Below are 20,408 nucleotides of genomic sequence, written 5' to 3'. Positions count from 1 at the left end.
AGTGCTGTAGCTGCCTCCAGGCAGGAGAGATGGGACCCTGAGGAGGGGCTGAGCATGCGGGTTGTGCAGGGCCCCAGAGCTCAGCGCCAACCAACAGTAACCAGGTCCTGGCTCATTAGACAGGGTGAAATGGGAGCAGGACAGCAGAGCTGGGATGCCAGGTGGCCTTGCAAATGAACTCCTGCATACAAGTAGCTGATCGGTCAAAGGCTGACAAGTTTATCATGTAAGGCAGAAAATGAACTACACCCAAACTCATCCACCATGACTCTGGCCCAAATGTAATGAAAACGGGGGGCTGTGGGCTGGAGGCATGCGGCAGGAGCCGTTTGTCTTGTGACATTCTCATCGAGCACATGGAGGCTCGTTTAATGTGGTAAATCAATCTTCCTCAAGGAGCCCCTGCTTAATAGTGAGAAGTCGGAGTTGAGTAATAGGAGGAGCTTGCTCTGCCACCCACGCCTGGGGAGTTGACAGCTTCGGTGACACGGAAATTCCAGAGGCCACAGGGCCTTGGAGGGCCCTGGAGCTTCTGTTAGAGACTGAAAGCTTACAGACTGTGACTAATGTGAGCAAAAATAAAAGGAACACAGCACCCCTGTTGTGGAGGGCTGCAGAACTCAGGTGCTGCTCCCCAACACCTCCACCTGTGCACATGTGTGCACATATACACAGCTCTATCTCAGACACTTGCCTTCTCTGTTCTACACCCTGGGAAGGTGGCTCAAGTCAGATCCCTACTGTCTTGCTTCACATGGTCCAGGGAGATGGAGACACTGGCTCCTTTTCGGAGGCTTAGAGCTTCTAAACCTTTGTCAGTTCCATCTGAGCAGATTTTCTGCCTAGATAAAGGGAGTGTCTCTCCTTTTGGGATGGAAATTTGCCATCACACATCCCATATTCTTCTCTACTCTATGGCTTATGGAATAATCTTTATGCTCCCAGTTCCCAAAGGCTATGAAGATTCCAACAAAAGTATTTCTTGCCCAATAAGACCTGGCTCTTGCACAGCAGAATTGTTTTGACTTGAGTTCCAAAATCCTCTTGAAAGAGCTCAAAAGGAAGGACTTCTGCTTCCAGGAACATCAAGTTGACTTTTCCCAGTTCCTTCTACTAAAAACCCTGGATATTACATTTAAAACAAACATCAGAAGACTCTGAAAGATGGAGAGAGATGGACAGGCTGAGGTTCTCAGGACCCAAGGAACAATATGATGGTGAATTCCCTGCCTGTTCTGGACTAAATTGTGTTCCATCAGCCCTGAAATTCATATACGGAAGCTTTAACCTTCAATGTGACTGTATTTAAAGATGAGGCTTTATTTAATGAGTTAATTAAGGTTAAATGAGATCATAAGGGTGGGGTCTTAAACGTATATGACCATGTCCTCACGAGAAGAGGAAGAGACACCAGAGATGTGTGTGCACAGATAAAAGACCATTTGAGGATGCAGTGAGAGGGTGGTCATCTGCAAGCCACAGAGAAAGGCTTCTGGAGAAACTAATGCTGCCAACACCTTGACCTTGGACTTCTAGCCACCATAATGGTGAGAAATAAATTTGTTGTTTAAGCCACTCAGATGAATACACTGGGTTTTATGTTTTACCTAAAATATGCCAGGCTTGGAGCTCAAATAGCCAATAACATAAAACACAAACAAATGTAGATCAAAAGGAAAAAAAAGCCCAATAAAAGCCTACTTTCTTTAGCCAAAGGACCAGGAAAGGGGCATACTAGCAAGACAGGAAAACTTTTAGATAATAACCTTCCCCCATGCCAACAAAAGCAGAGTGGGGAGCCTAGACTTCTACCATCAGCAGTCTGTACTGAAGCATGTCAGCTTCTGAGGGTATCAGAGAAGGCATGGTCTCAGATAGAAGCTGGGACAATCCATTTCCACTGGGCAATATCCAGCACCTCAGTTGCTCCACACACAGCATTAGTCGAGAATATGTGGGATCTTGAATTCCTACTCCCACCATGAGTAACAAGGAACCTCCCCTGGGGTGTTAATATAGGTCTCATGAGAAACTTGGACTTCTATCTCCACTTGTTTGCCTCAAGGCAGAACCCATTCCCTGCTCCTGCTGGAGTGGTGTCAGAGAAAGCCAGCTAAAACAGAAGGTTTAAATAACATCCAGAGTCTTACAATATAACACCTCCAGGTTTCAATAGAAAATCACTTATACCAAGAACCAGGAAAATCTCAGCTTGAATGAAAAAAGACCATCAGTATATGCCCACTACTGATATGACCAGAATGTTAGAACTATGTGAGAAATATTTTAAAATTAATCATCATAATACTGAAAAATCCGTGGGACAAAAGACCTTAACAATCATGTTATTGGAGTCTCAGAAGGAGAGGAAAAAGAGCAGAGCAAGAAAGCACTCAGAGAAATAATGGCCCCAAACTTCCTAAATTTGGCAAAAGACATAAACTTAATCCCACACAGGATAAATTCAGGTATTCAGTTAATCCCACACAGGATAAATCCAAAAAAATCCACATCAAGACATTATCATAGTCAAAGTTCTGAAAACTAAAGACAAAGAAAAAATCTTGAAAGCAGAGAGAAATGATGCTTTATCTGTAGGGGAAAAACAATTTAAATTACTGTCTATTTCTCATCAGAAACCATGGAGGCTGGTATGAAGTGACACAACCTTTTTCAAGTACTGAGAGAAAACCATTAATCCAGAATTCTATATCTAGCAAAAATATCCTTCAGGAAGGACGGGGAAATCAAGACATTTTAGATGAGGAAAAACTAAGAAAATTTATTCCCAGAAGACTTGCCCTAAAAGGAAAGCTAAAGGAATTTCCCCCCAAAGAAAGGAAATTATATAAAGAAAGAAACATGGAAACATTAAGAAGGAAGAAAGAATAACAGAAAGAGTAAATATTATAGTAAATAAATTTTCATTCTCTTTTTGAGTTTTTAAAATTATATTTCCCTGCTGAAACAAAATTATAACGCTGCCTGATGTGGTTCTAAATTTGTATTAGAGGAAATGTTTAAGACAATTATATTATAAATGGGGGAGAGGAAAGGGTAATAAACTTTTTACATTTCACTAGAACTCGCAAAATTTCAACACCAGTAGATAGTGATAAGTTATATATATATATATATATATATATATATATATACACACACACACACACATATGATATACTATAATATATGTATAATTTATCAATATAATATATAAATACCTATAGAAACCACTAGAGAAAACTATACAGATACACTAAAAACATTACAATAAATCAAAGTGGAATTCTCAAAAATGTTCAAGTAAACTATAGGAAGGAAAAAGAAAGCAAGAATTGAAAAACAGAGGTGATTGGGAATGCAAGCTGGTGCAGCCACTCTGGAAAACAGTATGGAGGTTCCTCAAAAAACTAAAAGTAGAATTACCCTACGACCCAGCAGTTGCACTACTAGGCATTTACCCACGAGATACAGGTGTGCCATTTCAAAGGGACACATGCACCCCCATGTTTATAGCAGCACTATCAACAATAGCTAAAGTATGGAAAGAGCCCAAATGTCCATCAATAGATGAATGGACAAAGATGTGGTATATATATATATATATATATATATATATATATATATATATGTGTGTGTGTGTGTGTGTGTGTGTATATGTATATATATATATGTGTGTATATATATACATATATACACACATATATATGTATATATGTACACACACATATATATAGTATATATATATACACACACAATGGAGTATTACTCGGCAATCAAAAGGAATGAAATCTTGCCATTTGCAACTACGTGGATGGAACTGAGGGTATTATGTTAAGTGAAATGAGTCAGAGAAAGACAAAAATCATATGACTTCACTCATATGAGGACTTTAAGAGACAAAACAGATGAACGTAAGGGAAGGGAAACAAAAATAGTGTGAAAACAGGGAGGGGGACAAAACAGAAGAAACTCATAAATATGGAGAACAAACTGAGGGTTATTGGAGGGCTTGTGGGAGGGGGGATGGGCTAAATGGGTAAGGGGCATTAAGGAATCTACTCCTGAAATCATTGTTTCACTCTATGCTAACTAATTTGAATGTAAATTAAAAAAAATAAGAAATAAAATTTAAAAAAAAATTAAAATTAAAAAAAAGAACAACAGAGGTGACGAAAAATAAAATGGCAACATGAAATCCCAGCATATCAATAATTACAGTGATAGAAATTGACAAAGTAGATTTAAAAAGATATCCTGGTTATATTTTATCTATAAGAAACTCACATCAAATATAATGATATAGACTGGCTGAAAGTAAAAGAAAGGAAAAGATATATCAAGCAAACATTAATCAAAAGAAAGCAGGAGTTGCTGCATTGATATCAGATTAAGTAAACTTCAGGGCAACAAAAATTACCAGAGACATTGAGGGGCATTACATAAAACAAAATGGTTAATCTACCAGAGCACCCTGGTGGCTCAGTAGTTAAACATCCAACTCCTGATTTCAGCTCAGGTCATGATCTCACGGTTCATGAGTTTGAGCCCCACATATGGCTCCACACTGATAGTGCAGAGTCTGCCTGGGATTCTCTCCCTCTCTGCCTCTCCCCTGCTAGTGCTGTCTCTCTCAAAACAAACAAACCAACCAACAAACAAACATTTTAGAAAAAACCTAAACATACAGATATCAATTTTATTCCTGGACATTTTTCCTAAAATGAAAATTTATGATCGCACAAAAACCTTTATATATAATATAAATATATATAATTTATATATAATATAAATATAATTATATATCAATTATATATTAATTATAATATATATATAATTTTTGGCTATTCAAATAAAGCTACTATAGTAATAGCTACTATACATTTTACAGCTATTATATACGATAGTAGCTTTATTTGAATAGCCAAAAAGTAAGAACAACTCAGATGTCCTCTAATGGGTGAATGATATCAACTACATACCAAGGAATAAATAAAAAGGAATGAACTATTGAGACATGGGACAGTGTGAATGAATCTCCAGAGAATTATGCCAAGTGAAAACAAGCCAGTCTCAGAAGGTTACGTACTGTACGATTCCATTTGTATAACGTTCTGAAAACAATTACATTCTAGAAATGAAGACAGATTCTGGTTGCCAGGGGTTAAGGAGGGATGGAGTTGGAAGGGAAATGGGCTGTGATATCCTGGTTGTGATATCATACTAGAATTTTACAAGATATTAGCACTGGGGGGAAAGGGTACAAGTGAGATTATTTTTATTTTTCTAGTTTTTTGTTTTTGTTTTTGTTTTTTGTTTTTGTTTTTGTTTTTTTGAGAGAGCAAGCCAGAGAGGGGCAGAGAGAGAGGGAGAGAAAAATCCCAAGCAGGCTCCAAGCTGTCAGTGCAGAGCCCGATGTGGGGCTTTAGCTCACAAACTGTGAGATCATGACCTCACCAGCTGAAACCAAGAGTCAGATGCTTAACTGACTAAGCCACCCAGGTGCCCCCCTGGGGGAGATCATTTTTTACAAGCGTGTGTGCATCTATAATTATTCCCAAATAAGTTTAATTTAATTAAAAAAAAAAACCCTCAAGAACCAAGAGCTGCTCTTTCTTCTGGGTTTGAAATACCCTTCCCACAGAGGCCTATTTAAAGAGCTATCACACTTCCAGAATTAGGGGAGAGATGGTGAGTTGAGAAGGGCAGGAGATTAAAAAAAAAAAAAAACTTTCCACCTGCTTTGTACCCCAAATATCATAAAATGGAAAGTGAGAGCCAGGGAGACAGCATCTGAGAAGAAAGGAAATAACAGAGGTGTCTGAGTGTGAGCACACAGAGTATGTGCCATGTGGGGAGCCCAGGGGAAGCACCTCCAAGGGTATCTTGGAGTTAATAAGGGTTAGAGTTCTGAGGCAAGGAGTACAGGCCATTCAGTCTAAGGCCATGGGTCACTGTCACTGACCAAATGGACATTCAACAGGTATCCATTTGCAGTTCACCAGATTTTTCCATAAAGTGTGTGGGCCTTGGATAAACATCCCCAGAGTGTTTTCCCAAATCTAATAAGAGTTATCATTTAGCAAACAGCCTCTATGCACCAGGCACAAGACCACCTGCTTTGTAGTCCCTCTGCAAACCCTCGGTCCTGTCTGCAGGGCAGGGTGGCTATCCCCATGTCCTGGCCTAGGACACCAGGCTCCAGGGCACAGCAAGGAGAACCAGGTCAAGCCCAGGCCTCTTGCCCCTGAACCTGTGCCTCTCTCTGTCTGGATACCCTCATCCACAGGAGCCTTCGTGCTTCCACTGTGGGAGGACAATGGCCCCTGCAACACCACCCTCCTACCCCCAAGGAAGGAAAACAGCATTCAGCCTTGGGAGCCCAGGAGGTATTTCTGGGCCAATTAAATCAGAAAGGCTGTTATTGCTAATGTGTAATTGGTTTTAAAATCAGCAGACTTGTCTATCTCTGGATGACAATATTTAAATAGCAAAATGCCCATCCCGAGTGGTTCTTGTAAACCATGACTGAGGCCTTCTCCAGACGCAGCCGCCTTCTGTCAGTTCCCTCCTTGAAAGCAATGGCTCAGCTCTAATTGGCTGCTGGGGATAAATATTTACGGCGCTGTGTAAACAGAAGCATCTGCCCAAAGTCTGTTCACAGGATCTCCACGCAGCACCCAGGAAAGCCAGCGGGCTCCAGGGTGGGGGTGTGGGCTCTCTGAGTTGGCTATCCTTTTCCTACAAATTGACAAGTGCTGTAGTCTTCCAGACTCAGGGCAGAATGTCTAATTGAATTTCCAGACCAGGATAACAGTGTTGGACCTCCTGGGTTCAGAAAGGCCAAAGCTTCGAGGCTGTGCAGGGAGGGAGGTCCTGAGAGGTTATGCATGCCCTTCCTGAGGCCCCAAATCCCACCCTGCCTGCCGGGCCCTGAGGATCTCAGGCTTGGGGGACAGATGCCCTGATCCACCACTGACCACCTGTAAGGGTGAACACTACCTCAACATGTTGGAGACACAGCCTCCTATGTTCTGTGGGGATGAAATCCCACCTCACAGGCTATACTGAAGACTGAAAGCAAGGGACAGAAAGGGCCCAAGATAAGGTCAGCATCAAGGTGGACCTCCATACATAGTAGCTGCTAATATCTGCAGAAGTTGGTCCCAACCTGAATTGCATTCAAAGGTATTTTAAAAATATAGATTCCTGGGACACCTGGGTGGCTCAGCTGGTTAAGCATCTGACTCTTGGTTTTGGCTTAGGTCATGATCTCACGGTTCATGAGTTGGAACCCTGTGTCGTGCTCTGCGTGGACAGTGTGGAAACTGCTTGGCATTCTGTCTCTCCCTCTTTTTCTGCCCCTCCCTAGCTTATATGCACTTTCTCTCTCTCTCTCTCTCTCTCTCTCTCAAAATAAATAAATACACTTTAAAAAAAAAAAAAAGAAAGATGTGGTCCAAGGCCATTTAAAAAATATATATTCAGATTCCTAGGGCACCTGGGTGGTTCAGTTGGTTAAGCATCTGACTCGGTTTCCGATCAGATCATGATCTCACAGTTTTGTGAGTTCAAGCCCCACATCAGGCTCTGCCAGGCTTGGGCTCTGTGCTGGCATTGCAGAACTTGCTTGGGATTCAATCTCTCTCCCTCTCTTTGCCCCTCCCCTGCTTGCACTGTCTCTGTCTCTCTCAAAATAAATAAATAAATAAAACAACAAATTCCTTGGCCTCACTCCTATCACCCTGCAAAATCCCTGGGACCCCAGAATCTTTTTTAAGGGTCTCCCTAGATGATCCTGATGTTGTTGGCCAGCCCCAGTCACACACACCTCAACCCACCTGGGCTTAGCCTCATGTCCCACTTGGCAAAGGAAGCCCTCCTGAGCTATGACAGGCAGATGGGTAAGGTCCCCAAATTCCCTCTGGACACCTGTTAGAGGCACTCCTTTGGTTTTATCCTGTACACTCTTGTTCTAACAATTCTGCTTATTCCAGTCTCCCAAAAAGACCTCAGGCTTCTGTGGGGCAGTGATGGTCCTGCTGGGTTTCTTAGCTCTTGGACCCCCAGGAGGGCATTCTGTGTTGGCTGTTGATGATTAGGCTGAAGATAGAGATGACAATACACACACTTGTCTTGTAACATATTCTCAGAGATTTCATGTAAGAAGTGCTGGGGGAGTGTCAAGGGGGTGTGGAGACATGGGGTACAGAGAGGGAACATGGGCTTTATAGCAGACAGCTGGCTCCACTGCTCTGTGAGCTCCACCTTCTCAATGTCATAGCAGAGGATTGGGTGGGGGAAACTGTGGGCTGGCAGTGGGAGCTGTCTTCGTTGGGAGGCAGGGTGAAGGATCAGGGTCCCGTTTTCTAAGGAGAGAGTTGATAAAATCAATTGCCCCACTGTGCCTCAGTTGACCCTATGACAATTCAGGGGCCGATTTTGTCTGAGCTCAGGTGCCTCCATCCAGGCCTCCACCATGACAAGAGGAGCTCAGCTTGGCTGAAGCCTTTTGTTAGACAGCACCTGCCTGGGCCCAGTGCCCATGGGCATTGGTCTCTGCCCAGGTCCGAGGAAGGGAGGTGGAGACCTTGGGACTTGGGCTTTCCATTGTGCTAGTTGTGATACTGTTGTGGGCCAGTCAGATGCCCACCCCAGCTCCCACAACCACACTGGAACCAGGAGAGTACCTCCACAGAAGTTGAATATTTGAGAGTGTTGTTTGCAATGATCACCACCATCCCTGGGACTCTCAGTAGCACTCCCATGCCATGAGTCCCCTCCATGGTCTCATTTTTCACTCCCCTCCTCTCCCCCTTCCTGAACCCCTTATGACATCTGAGTAGTGATGGCTAGTCCCCTTGCATTGCCAATCTTTTCTGAAAGTGTTCTGTTCACCTTCTGCCTCAACAGGAGGGGGCACCCTCTGAGGGAAACACTTCCCTATGTCCTCTCACGGGAGACTATTTTCCTTCACACTCATGCATGCCAGTGCCAGGTGGGGTAGGTGGCTTTCTTCTCCCTGTTCCTGCTCCTGAACACGTCTTCACTGCTTTTCCTTTGGAGCCATAGCTATTAGACTTCTACCTTCCAACCCCCATCATTGTCACCCCTCTGTTGCTGTGTTCCCTTGACTCCCTCACAACACCCCCTCATGCAGATATGGGCTCCTGGTTCACCTTCTTCCTCCCCATAACCACTCCAGTCATCTTTCCTACAGCCTGAACACCTGTGCAGAGGACCCGGCCCACAGGGACCCTCCTTTCTCAGTCCCTCAATCTTCCACGTTTAACAGTCCAACCTTGGCATCCACTCCCACAATCACACCTGGGAGCTCATCACTACCAGGAACTGATGCCTTTGAAGTCTCAGTCTCAAGCATCCCACACTCAGACCACACTCTTGACTTTCTGATGCACAAGCTCTGTTATTCCACATTCTGCAACATGTCTTATCTCACTGACCCCTAAAAATCATCAACTCCACCACCTATTTCCACTATCAATCATCCACCTTTGTTTTTTACTTCCCTCCTGTCATGGGCTGAGCTGTGTCCTCTCGAAGTCCCCAAGTTAAAGTCCTAACCCCCCCCCCCAATATCTCAGAATAGACTGTATTGGGAGATGGGGTCTTTATTGAGGTAGTAAAAGTAAAATGAGGTCCTAATACAATATATCTGGTGTCCTCATAAGAAGATATTAGGACTCAGACACATACAGAGGGAAGACCATGGGAAGACACAGGGAGAAGATGGCCATTGACAAGCCAGGGAGAGAGGCCTCAGAAGAAACCAACCATGTCCACACCTTGATCTCAGACTTCTAGCCTTCAGAACTGTAAGAAAATACATTTCTGCTGTTTAAGCTACTCAGGCTGTGGTACTTTGCAAAGGTGGCCCAAGCAGACTACTACACCTCCTTACTCATTTCAGATTCCAATATTGTAACTATTCCCTTGCCCTATCTTCCACCTCTCTCCCTTGGTTATATTCTCCTACCTTAGCTGAATCTGATGACCCACTTCTCTTTGCCTGAACCTGAGGAGCTGAACATTGTAAGGAAAAAAATTGCGAAACAATACTAAATAGTTTCTCTTAAAATGTATGGCCCTCAAGCCCTCAAATATGAGCTCAACACAGTCCATAAATCTCATCAAGTTTTCCAAGAGGCTATTTCTTGCATTCTCTTTTGCCTTCAGAACCTACCCTGCCTCTCTCAGCTCATGGCCATAGCTCTGCTGATCTGAGACTAGAAGCCACCAGTCAGGTACCTCCTCATATTCCTGCCACCACAGCTACAGACCCATGGACCACGGGCCCAGCTTTTGGTTTTCCCGGTACCAACCAAAGCCTCTTATTCTCTGGGTTCCATTTCATTTTGCCTTTGCAAGAATCCCATGCGTCTGTTCATCTCTTCTGTCCTCATTAATGATTTCTCTTACCAAAGTACTTCCATACATGTGTGTACATACAATGATGCATTTGCCTCTCCTACTAAAGACATTTTCCTTGACCCCCATCAACCCCCAGGAACAGCCCCATTTTTCTGCCTTTTTAATACCAAAATGTCTGAAAAGAGTCATCCACACTTAACTGATTCTACTCATTGACAGTGTCATCAACAATTTCTTCCTGCTGTTGGATCGCATTCATCAGCATGCAACCATTTGTTCTTCCTACTCCCCAGCCTGACTTTGGTGAAGGTCACCGATGACTTAGGGTTGCCAAACTCTGACTCCCCTCTTGTCCAGCTCTGCTTGGAGCCATCAGCAGCATTCCAAGTAGTTGGCCACTTCCTCCTTCCATTTGAATCTTCGTGACTCATCTCCTGGTTTTGCTCTTGACTTCATGGGCTGCTCTTTCTCAATCCTCTTTGTATCTTTCCCTACCTGACCTCCGAGGACCCATTCTGCTGTTTCTAGATGATCTCACCCAGGTCCATGACTTTAAATATCACTTATGTGCTGATGGCTCTCAAATTTATGTCTCTGTACTGACCTCTGTCTTGAGCTCCAGACACATAGATCTAATTTGACATCTTCACTTAGATGACTCAAGGCATCTCAAACCTGACACACTTAGAAAGGACTTCATTCTGCAGCCACTTCCCCAAACTGGTTCCCATCTCGGTGAATGGTACCACCATCTACTCAGTTGCTTGAATCAAAAACCTCGGAACCATTCTCTTTTCTTTTCCTCCTTGTTACTTCTACTTTGCAATATATCTGGACCTCACCCATGTCTTTCCATCTTTACTCTCAACCTTAGTCCAAGCTGCCACGATCTTTCACATCTATACTGAAATCATTTCCTAAATGGCTTCCCTTCTGTGGGTAGGGGATGCTCCAGGGAGGGGGTCTCTGTGAAGGACTGGTTTCCTGCTGTGCAGATGACACAGTCAGTGCTAACCAGATTAATTGGATTTCCGAAGGGAAAGCGTGTGGGTCCATCTTTTCTGTCACACTTCCCTCAGAAACAGCACTTCCATTCAGAAAGCCAGATCAAGTGCCATTAACAAATTAATTCCGATTAGCACAGCCCAAGCACTTAAACCTCAAGGCAATCCCGGTCAGTACTGCAGGGAGATAGCTTGGCCTGCTAATAAAGTGGAAACTGTATTGGAAGCAAAGGCGATTGTTTGATGCCTGTCTCTGTCCCTGGAGGGGAGGAGAGTGGGATCTGATTACACTATGGTCTCCTGAGGGAATTAACTCACTTCCCAATGACAAGTTATTAATTCCCCCATTTGGTGGTCAGGTCTGTGAGAATGGGGTCAGCTCTCACACCCTCCTGTGTCCCATGCATCCCCTGATTTAGGACTGAGCATTCCTTGGGTACCCAATAATTGAATGAAAAAGAATTAACTGGTAGGTAGGCAATAGGTCTAGGGCCTAGTATCATTAGTAACCCTTCATTCTTTTAGTTAACAAATATCATTGGGGCCCAACTGTGTTTGGCACAGCAGATTGAAAAGTTAATCCAAACAGATGAGGCCCCTGTTCCCCTAGAACTCATAGACTAGGGGAGGGAGGCAGATAATCAGCATGCATCAAACAGATGAGATGCTGGTTTCAGAGAGTTACAAATGCAAACAAGGTAAGAAAATAGGACAAGGTGACAGAGTGTGCTGAGTTGGGGATGCACTAGGAGGGTCTGAGCCAGTGACACCTGAGCTGAGCTCTGGATGGTGCAAGGAGCCAGTTAACCCTGGCAAAAGAACTTTATAGGGAGAGGGATCAGAAAATGTAAGTGCCTACTGCCCGAGACCCAGGCCCTACCACCTTTTCATTCTCTCAATACGTCCAGCATGGCCATCTTTGCTGGCTGGTTGGTCTCTATGTGGAACCAGGCAGGGCAGACATGTCCCTGCTGGGCAGTCGGCTTTGCCCACAGCCAGACTGCTATCCCTCCCTCCTGCTCTTCTCACTCATGTCTAAGAGCTTTGAAAATTCGCACCTCTTCCAATGAAATCTTTCAAAAGCTTCCCAAGTGGAAGGGCTCCCTCTCCTCGCTGAAGTCCTGGAGCACTTATTTGGTACCTGCTGTCTCTATTGCTTTACCTGGGTAGATGCTGCCTTACTGTGTACCTGAATCTGCTCCCCCATGCCTTCCCTTACCCTGTCCAGTGGGCTGCTTGGGGGCAGTAGCTTCATCCTCTCTGCCTCTTAGACTTTCTAGGCCTAGCCCAGACTCTCAGCTGATAGACACTCAGGGAGTCTGAATGGACATCTGGCCAAATGAGAGCCCAAGGGGCAGATGGAGGTCCACAGAAGCCTTCCTTTTATTCCCCAGTCTCTAATAGAGGCAAAAAAGGAAAGCACTCCATCCAATTCCTGGGAATAAGGCTGGCTTTAGCTTTGAAAATTAGTTTCTGGAGGATGATTTAAAATTATTATGACTATTACCAGCTTTCTTGTGGGAATGCTTGGAAACTTTCATAAAAGCGGCAAGCCAGCAACAAGGATAGGTCAGCTTGAAGATGAAAAGTTCTAGGACTGAGAAATCACATGAAGGAGGCAGCCAACCATGCTCCCAGAGCTGTGCTCCATCCCAGATCTCCAGGTGACAGCTCTCCCAGTGACTCAGACCCCTAAAATGGGTACCATTGCTGCCCACCAGTAAAACACAACTGCTTAATTGTAGCCAGCCTTCCTCCAGCTCAACACTTCCGTCCCTCAATATTCCCAGACATTCCAGGATTCCAGTGCTCATCAGCCTCACCCAGGAAGCTAGAATATTGTCAGATGAAAAATGAGGTGCCTGTAACTTCCAGGTGCCTCAGCTGACTTTCCGTAGGGTCCTGAGTTGGAGGGAGGCCTGAGCTCCCCATGCTATGGCAAATGGGGATGAGGCATGGTGCCCAACCCTGGAGGAAGGAAAGCCAATGGGCATGAGGATGAGATGAGCGTGGAGACGCGCTGGGCACTGCTGCTAACCTTTCACGAGGACCGTCCTGGCCTCAGCCCACTCGCTCCTCCCTTCTGACGTCAGCAGGCCGATTGGAGGCAAGCGTTCATCCTCGTTGGAAGCCATTTTGACTATCTTTCTCAACTGAGTGAACAGATCCCCCTCACTGAGACGGCGGAAATTAATGACAACATCCAAGACAAAGAACTGTGGGGGAAACAGGTCAAACACGTCACTCATGGCAGCCGGCCCAAGGCGAAGGGCCTTCACTGAGCCTTCACATATGCATATAGATAGGGGATACTCAGGCTCAAGGTATGTGATGGTTCCCTGAAAAGTCACATGTTGGGGACCTATCCAAATGCTGTTGACTGGGCTGGACTCTAAGCTTCCCCAAATCAAAGAGGGCCAGATTAACCTTAGCTAAAATAAAACCTGTTTCTATGGTTCCTACTTCATGTAAAACTATTATGTTTGTGGGGAATTAAGTATAAATTGGTACAATTGCTATTGGAGGGCAGTGTCTATCAAAACTGAAAATGTGCATACCTTATGATTCAGCAGTCACTCTTATAAATGCATACTTTAGCCTTAGGCTTGGAGAAACATACACTCTTGTGCCCAGATATGTGAAGCAGTGGGCATATAAGCCTTATTTGCAATAGCAAAATGGTAGAGACACCCTACGTGTTCTTCAGAAGGGGAACAGCTAAGTTAAATTAGTTTATTTATCTAATGCATGTCTACTCATTGGTAAATAGGAATGAACTAGCTCTAGATACAGCTACAGAGATAGATCTCAAACACACTGGTGAGTGGAGAAAAAAAAGCAAGTCAGCAAATGATAAGCAGAGGAAGATTCAAATGGAAAAATAACACACAAAATGCTCTATCCCTTTGTGTGTCCATAAACAGGTGTACATGCATGTGCTTTGTATGTGAGACCTGTGAGCTATCATTAGTAGCTTTGAAGCCAGAGTCTTGGGCTTTGTGAAAGGTCTTATCTAGCCCCAAGTCAAGATCCCTTTTCTGCTGGTTGACATAAGTACCTGGTCCCATGTCCTGAGAAGCATACATGTGGCCTGGTTCTGAGCAGGAGCCCCAAGAGCATTTCTGAAATGAATGGATACTGCAGCACGTAGGGGCTGGGAAATGAGTTTGACTTTTGAATGAAGACGGAGAAAGTTTCTTGTTTGTGGCTAAACTGTCATGTGGGCTTCCAGTGGGAATGCTAACCTAGGATGGCAGACTTTCACTGAGCTCCTATCCTAGAAAATGTCAGATGAACCCAAGAAGAAAACATTGTGGCACAAATAGCGGGGGAATCCTGGGGGATTTTGCTAAAAACCAACCACACAAACAAAAAAACAAAAAAACCCCACCAAAACTCAAAAACCAAAGCAAACCCAAACAAAACAAAACAAAACCAGAAAAAAACCAAATCCTAAACAAAACCGCTTTTTGTCAGATGAAATCATGAGGTGGAGGCTCAATATACAGACCAAATCACCTAGTGGGCACTGGTAAGGGGTCAGGAGCCCTCATGCTAAGACTATCCCCTGGGGCCCCATGGGTCCTTGTTGGTTCCTGGAACCCAGTATGAAGACCTGAGCTGCAGGAGATGGGGCATTGGCCAGGCCTGGGAGTCCTTCTCAGTCTTGGACAGGCCACTCAACTTGTCTAAGTCCCATTTCCCCTTTTTTCAGATGGAGATTTAAAGGCCCCTCTGCAAGGTTACTATAGAACCAGGTGGGGTGCATACATGTAAGTGCCAAGCCTAAGGCCTGGACATGGAGGTCCCGATGGGCAGTCTGTTAAGCTGTCCATATGTCTGCATGTGGTCTCCAGGAAGGCCACAGCCTGGGTGATTCATGAGGAGTTGCTAAGGCCATGCAGGGTCTCAGTCCATCCAGGAAGTTCTTTTGAGTTGACCTGGCTGGTCAGGGCCCATATAAGAGCCCACATAAGTCATTCTCAAATGATGACTCTCCTTGTTCTTAAAATCTAATTCGTGGAGAGAAATGGGACTGAGTAGGAATCAAGAAACCCCACTTTGGGGTCATGCTGTCCCAGCTCACTGTCTGCCTCTGAGAGCGGGCTGAGCATGCCTGGTGAAATAGGAGTGGGTAAGTACTCATGCACCCTCCCCAAGCCTGAGATGCAGCAGAGAGGGGCGACTGACCTGGTTGCAGCAGGCCACAATGACATGCTCTGGCTCGGGCATGACACTGCTCTTCTGGGCCACCAGTGTATCCTGGATGTGGCCAGGGAGGCGGTAGGAGGAGAAGAGCCCGTAGTATTGCTTCATACAGAGTGGCTGCCCTGACAGCTGGCCCTTGGCACAGTCGGTGGGGATGGAGTGACTGGAGAGGGAGAGCAGGGAGGGAGGCAGGGAATCAGAATTGCTTCTACCTGACTTGATCAGGCAAAGCAGGGCACAAAAACCAGAACTGCGTTAGGATGGTAGTAAGAGAGCTGGATTCCTCACTTTTTAAAGTAGTGGAGTGCCCCATTTCCAAGGTCCATGGACACCCTCAGGGTTTGCTCAAGCCTCTGATTGTTTCCTTCACCCCTGCCTCAGGCAGCCCTGTGCCTTCGCTTCTGCTGATCTTTGCCTGGCATGTCTTCACCCCACCTCTGCACTCAACTAATTTGTTTAGGAAAACTTCCACTCTTGTAAGAGCCTACTCTTCCATCGCCTCTTCCAGAAGCCTTCTCTAAATTCAAGGTAGAAAGTTCTCTTTCTCCTGTGGTCTCAGCGTATCTTGTGTCCTTCTTTACTTCCTCCCTGACCTTTTACTCCTCCTCCTCCTCCTCCTCTTCCTTTCCCTACTCCTCCTCTTTCCTCCATCCCTCTCCCCTCTCCTTCATCTTTGTCTGTCTCCCCTTCCCTCCTTCCTTCTTTCTCTTCCCTTCCTTCCTCCACTTCCTCCCTCTCCTCCTCTCCCTTCTCTGCTTTTATCTCTTTCCTCTGTCCTTCCTTCTTCCGTCCCTCTCTCTTCTTCCTCTTCCTCTTCCTTCTTCTCTCCTCCCTCCCTCCATCTCTACTTCTCCTCCCTCCCTTTCAGGCAACAAATGTTATTGAGCATTCCTCTGTGCCAGGCACAGGGGTAATAGTGGCATCTTTCTGGGATCTGGGATTATAGTGGCAAGCAAAACACGAGTCTCCTGTTCTAATGGGGCACAGGTCCTGGGATATGTAGGTGGAGCATAGGCAATAAGCAGCAAGTTGATAGATGGGAAGGTTTTGGGTAATGAGACAGGGTGATAAGGACCAGATATGTAAGCTGAGCCTTGAGGGGAAGAGGCAGCCCTAAGATTAGCTGGGGCAGAGTGAGGGTAGGGTGTTCCACGGCCCTGCTGCTCAACGTGCAGGTGCCACACTGAACCATAGGAATCAGTGGGAGCTCTCAGAAACTTCTACAGCAATTTGATAGAGTAATTTTATGTCTATTGAATCTATAGTAAACATAAGATATGTGGTTGTGTATTTTGTACCTCTGTACCATTTTTCTGCAACTTCATTTTGGTAGAGTGTGTGAGTGGGGGTGCATTTTAAAGAGATCAAGGAAGGAGAGTGCTTACCCTTGGAAGAGGAACCACTAATGGTTGGGTCAGCTGGGGTAAAGGTTATCCTGATGCTGCAGGAGTTGGGGCGGGGGTGGGGAGGGGGGTTGGTCCACCTGCTCTATGACATGAGCCAGGAACACAGAGCTGAAAAAGACAAGGTCTCTGCCCTCTGGTTGCTCCTTGACTAGTGTAGCAGGGAGACAGATGACTCAACAGGCTGTGCCAAAACAGGGCTCTGCCCTTCCCAGCCTGGGCCCCATCCTACCTGTCCAGCAGGGTCTTGTAGCTGAGCACGCCAGAGATGAGGTTGGCTGCGAACCTGCAGAGACACATGAAGGCTTAAGTTCTCCTCTCAGGGGCTCAGGCCCCTTCCCTTTCTCCAACATTCCTCTCCCTCCCCTCCACCTCCTTTCTCCCAAACTCAAGGACCACCCTCCAGATGTCAGCCCTCAGTGGTACACTAATCTGATGGGATTCCTGCTGCCTGCCCACCCCCCTCCCCCACATCATGCTGTCAGTACTTCACAAGACTTGGATTAAAAATGGTCCTGTGGAGATAACTGGGAGGAGGAGAGGAAAGCAGAAGGTGAATGAGAAGGAGGAGGAGGAGGAGGGAGAGAAAACGAGCAGAGGCCACAGAGAAGGCAGGAGAAGCCTGGATGGTCAGGGGTGGGTTTCGCCCTAGGAAAGGCCAGTGCTGGGGCTGAACTGGACAAGGAACCTGGGTTTGGGGAAATCCAGTCTCCCAGGAAAAGTCAATTTCATTCAGTGCTAATGAAAATGAAAGTAAGTGCCAGGGGGAAAAGAGTCACCAGAGAACTGTGCCACAGGGCCATGTCATCTTAACTGCCCATGGGTGATGGCCCTGGCTTAAGGAGGAAAAATGTCCCCTTGTAAGCAGTTGGAGAACTGTTTTCAGCAGCTGCTCATCCATTTATCTGCATACTTCCTGCTGGCATGGGAGGTCCAGGCTTGCAGGCTGCCTGACCAGCAGTCAGTTGGGCTAGTCTCAGTGAGGAAGGAGGGGATGGGGGTCTAACTAGCATAGCTGAGCCCTGCCCACAGGCCAAGGTAGGTCCTGCCTCTTTTGTTTGGTTGGTTTTTCCTCTCTGAACTGTCCCGATGCTGTGCCACATTGGATTTGGCTCTAAGAGACTCCTGTAGGGAGACCTTTCCTCCCTGCTACATCCCTGTGTAAACTACCCCCCCCCCCATCAACATCAGTGGGCCCAGAGGCCATTCCCGTGGCTCAGTGAGCCCTGAAATTGCAGCAGATGGAAAAGGCTCTGGCGGCGGCAGCTGGCAGGAAGGAACAATTTCCACCCCCTTGGAGCCTCTGTTTAGATAGCCTGGTGCAGTGCATCCCAGTGACAAACCAAAGACTCAAGTACTGGTAGGGCAGAGATGCATACCTCCTTCTAGGGCCTCAGCCAGGTCAAGAATGCCATGGGGACACCTGGGGGCCCATGACCTCCATTTACTGCCCACTCCACCTCAAATAAATATATTCCGAGGAAGACCCTGTGTTTGTCACTCATATTGTAGCCTCATCTAACCAATTTCCCAAACCCATAGCCTGGACTGCCTCTGTCTCAGAGGCATTTGGTCTCAGAAATCTCAGCCAAGGCACAAGCGTTGACCTTTCTTTCCTGCTACTGGAGCCAGGACCCCAGGCAGGCTCTCAAGCTGTGAATTCAGGAGCATGGTGGCCTCCTCACCTTAGCTGGTCATTTGTATCTTGAAAGTGCTGGCGGGCAAAGATCACAGCTGGACTGGAGTTTACAGGCAGGGCCAGGCGGTTATTGAGATACATGTCATTCAGCCAGTATTCAGACACCTGTTGGGGAAAACGGGAGGGGTGCCATTACCCCGCAAGGTCACACACGCCCCTCTGAACAAAGGCACCTTGCCTCGAGAGCACCCAGTCCCATCCTGGCAGGCCCAAGGGACAACCGAGACACTTTCTTGGACCATGGACTTTGTTCATTCATTCCGCAAATGCACATGGAGCCTTAGTGATGACCTAGGGCCTGTGTGTTCTCCAGCCCACCATGACTATCCTCATTTTTGCCCCATGCCATCCTTCTCTTCCATCCCAGTTTCCCATTCTGGGTGTTTGGTACTTCATCCCTGTTCCCTGCCCATCTTTATGTGTGTCTTGTTCATGCTTTTCACCCTTCTTTGTTTCCCTGAACTTACCTCTATCTTCTGCCACCCCATCACTATCTGCCATCCCTGTCCCCCATCTGTCTCCATCTCTGTACCCTGTCTTTCCCTATTGCCCCATTTCTATCTCCTGCTGCCCCCACCCCTGTTCCCCTTCTTTATCCCCCATCTGTCCTCCATTCTTGTCCCTGTCTGTCCCCCATCCGCAACCCCTAATGTCTTCTACCTGTATATCCTGTCTCTCTCCAGCACTCTATCTCTATCCCCATCTGTCCCTTTTTGGTCCCCATCCCTATCTCCCATCCCACATCCTGTCTGTCCCTTGCTGTCCCCCTGTTTCTCCTCTCATCCCTATCCCTTCATCTGTCCATCTTTGTTACCTACCTGCCCCTCATCCAAATCCCTGTCTCCGTGTCTGCTCCCTGCCCCCCACCCTGTGGGTCCCTTGTCTGCCCCCACGCCCTAGTCTGCTCCCTCTCAGCAACTCTTACCCAATTGGCTGTCTTCTCCTGTCGTTCCAGGAGCTTCTGCTGCAGGGTCTCACCAAGGCCACCAGGGGCCCCAAACCGCTGCACAATGGCCTGGCTCCTCTTGAACTGTTCTTCAGGTACTAGGTGCTGCATGCACCGCAGGTAAGTGGCCAGGGTCTGCTGCAGTGGGGGCACTGGAAGTTTGGGCAACTCCTGGAAGAGAGAGTTACCAGCACTTGCTATGCTGTTCTTGTGTGGGGTCCATGCCTGTCCGCGAGATGATCCCCACTGTGTGTCTCCATCTGGCCTTATCCTTGTTCTACACTCTGGGTCTTGCCTATTTCCAGGGCTCAGCTCAGCAGAATTATGAACTTAGGAAACTTCTATTTGTTTTTTTCTGGTACCCCAGTCCTGCCCCCACAAGGGGATAAAGTGTAGAGGAAAATACCTTGATGTTGGCACCAGACAGACCTGGGTTCATGCAGTGATCCTGCTGCTAACCAGCTGTGTAATCTTAAGCAAACCACCTCACCTTTGTGCCTCAGTTTCCCCTCCTGTAAAATGGGGATAATAACCTCCACCTCTCATAGGATCAAACAGATCCTATGTGAAAAGTGCTTTTAAATCACAAGGAATGGGTCTAAGATGAAACAGATCTGTTACTGATATTGGATACTTATCACTCTTAATTTAGGGATTATTTCCAGCTGGGGCTTCAGAAGTCAGTTGATCTCTGGACCCAAAGGGTATAATACTAATGGAGAGATTTGGACAGGTGAAAGATGGCGGGAGGCATA

General features: G+C 46.2%; 1 protein-coding gene across 1 annotated transcript in view; it reads right to left on the bottom strand.

The window, feature by feature from the left end:
* Positions 1 to 20,408, bottom strand: part of CHAT (choline O-acetyltransferase) — a 41,916-nt gene that overhangs the window by 19,160 nt on the left and 2,348 nt on the right. Inside the window, exons 2-6 of the mRNA XM_047825901.1 lie at positions 19,633 to 19,821; positions 18,694 to 18,812; positions 17,241 to 17,294; positions 15,588 to 15,768; positions 13,435 to 13,612 (exon numbers count right to left, since the gene is read on the bottom strand). Of these exons, the coding sequence (XP_047681857.1) occupies positions 13,435 to 13,612; positions 15,588 to 15,768; positions 17,241 to 17,294; positions 18,694 to 18,812; positions 19,633 to 19,821 (721 nt within the window). The remainder of the gene's footprint in view (positions 1 to 13,434; positions 13,613 to 15,587; positions 15,769 to 17,240; positions 17,295 to 18,693; positions 18,813 to 19,632; positions 19,822 to 20,408) is intronic.

Source organism: Prionailurus viverrinus, chromosome D2 (assembly GCF_022837055.1).
Source record: "Prionailurus viverrinus isolate Anna chromosome D2, UM_Priviv_1.0, whole genome shotgun sequence".
In the NCBI taxonomy this organism is placed as follows: Eukaryota; Metazoa; Chordata; class Mammalia; order Carnivora; family Felidae; genus Prionailurus; species Prionailurus viverrinus.
This window is presented reverse-complemented; position numbering and strand designations above follow the sequence as displayed.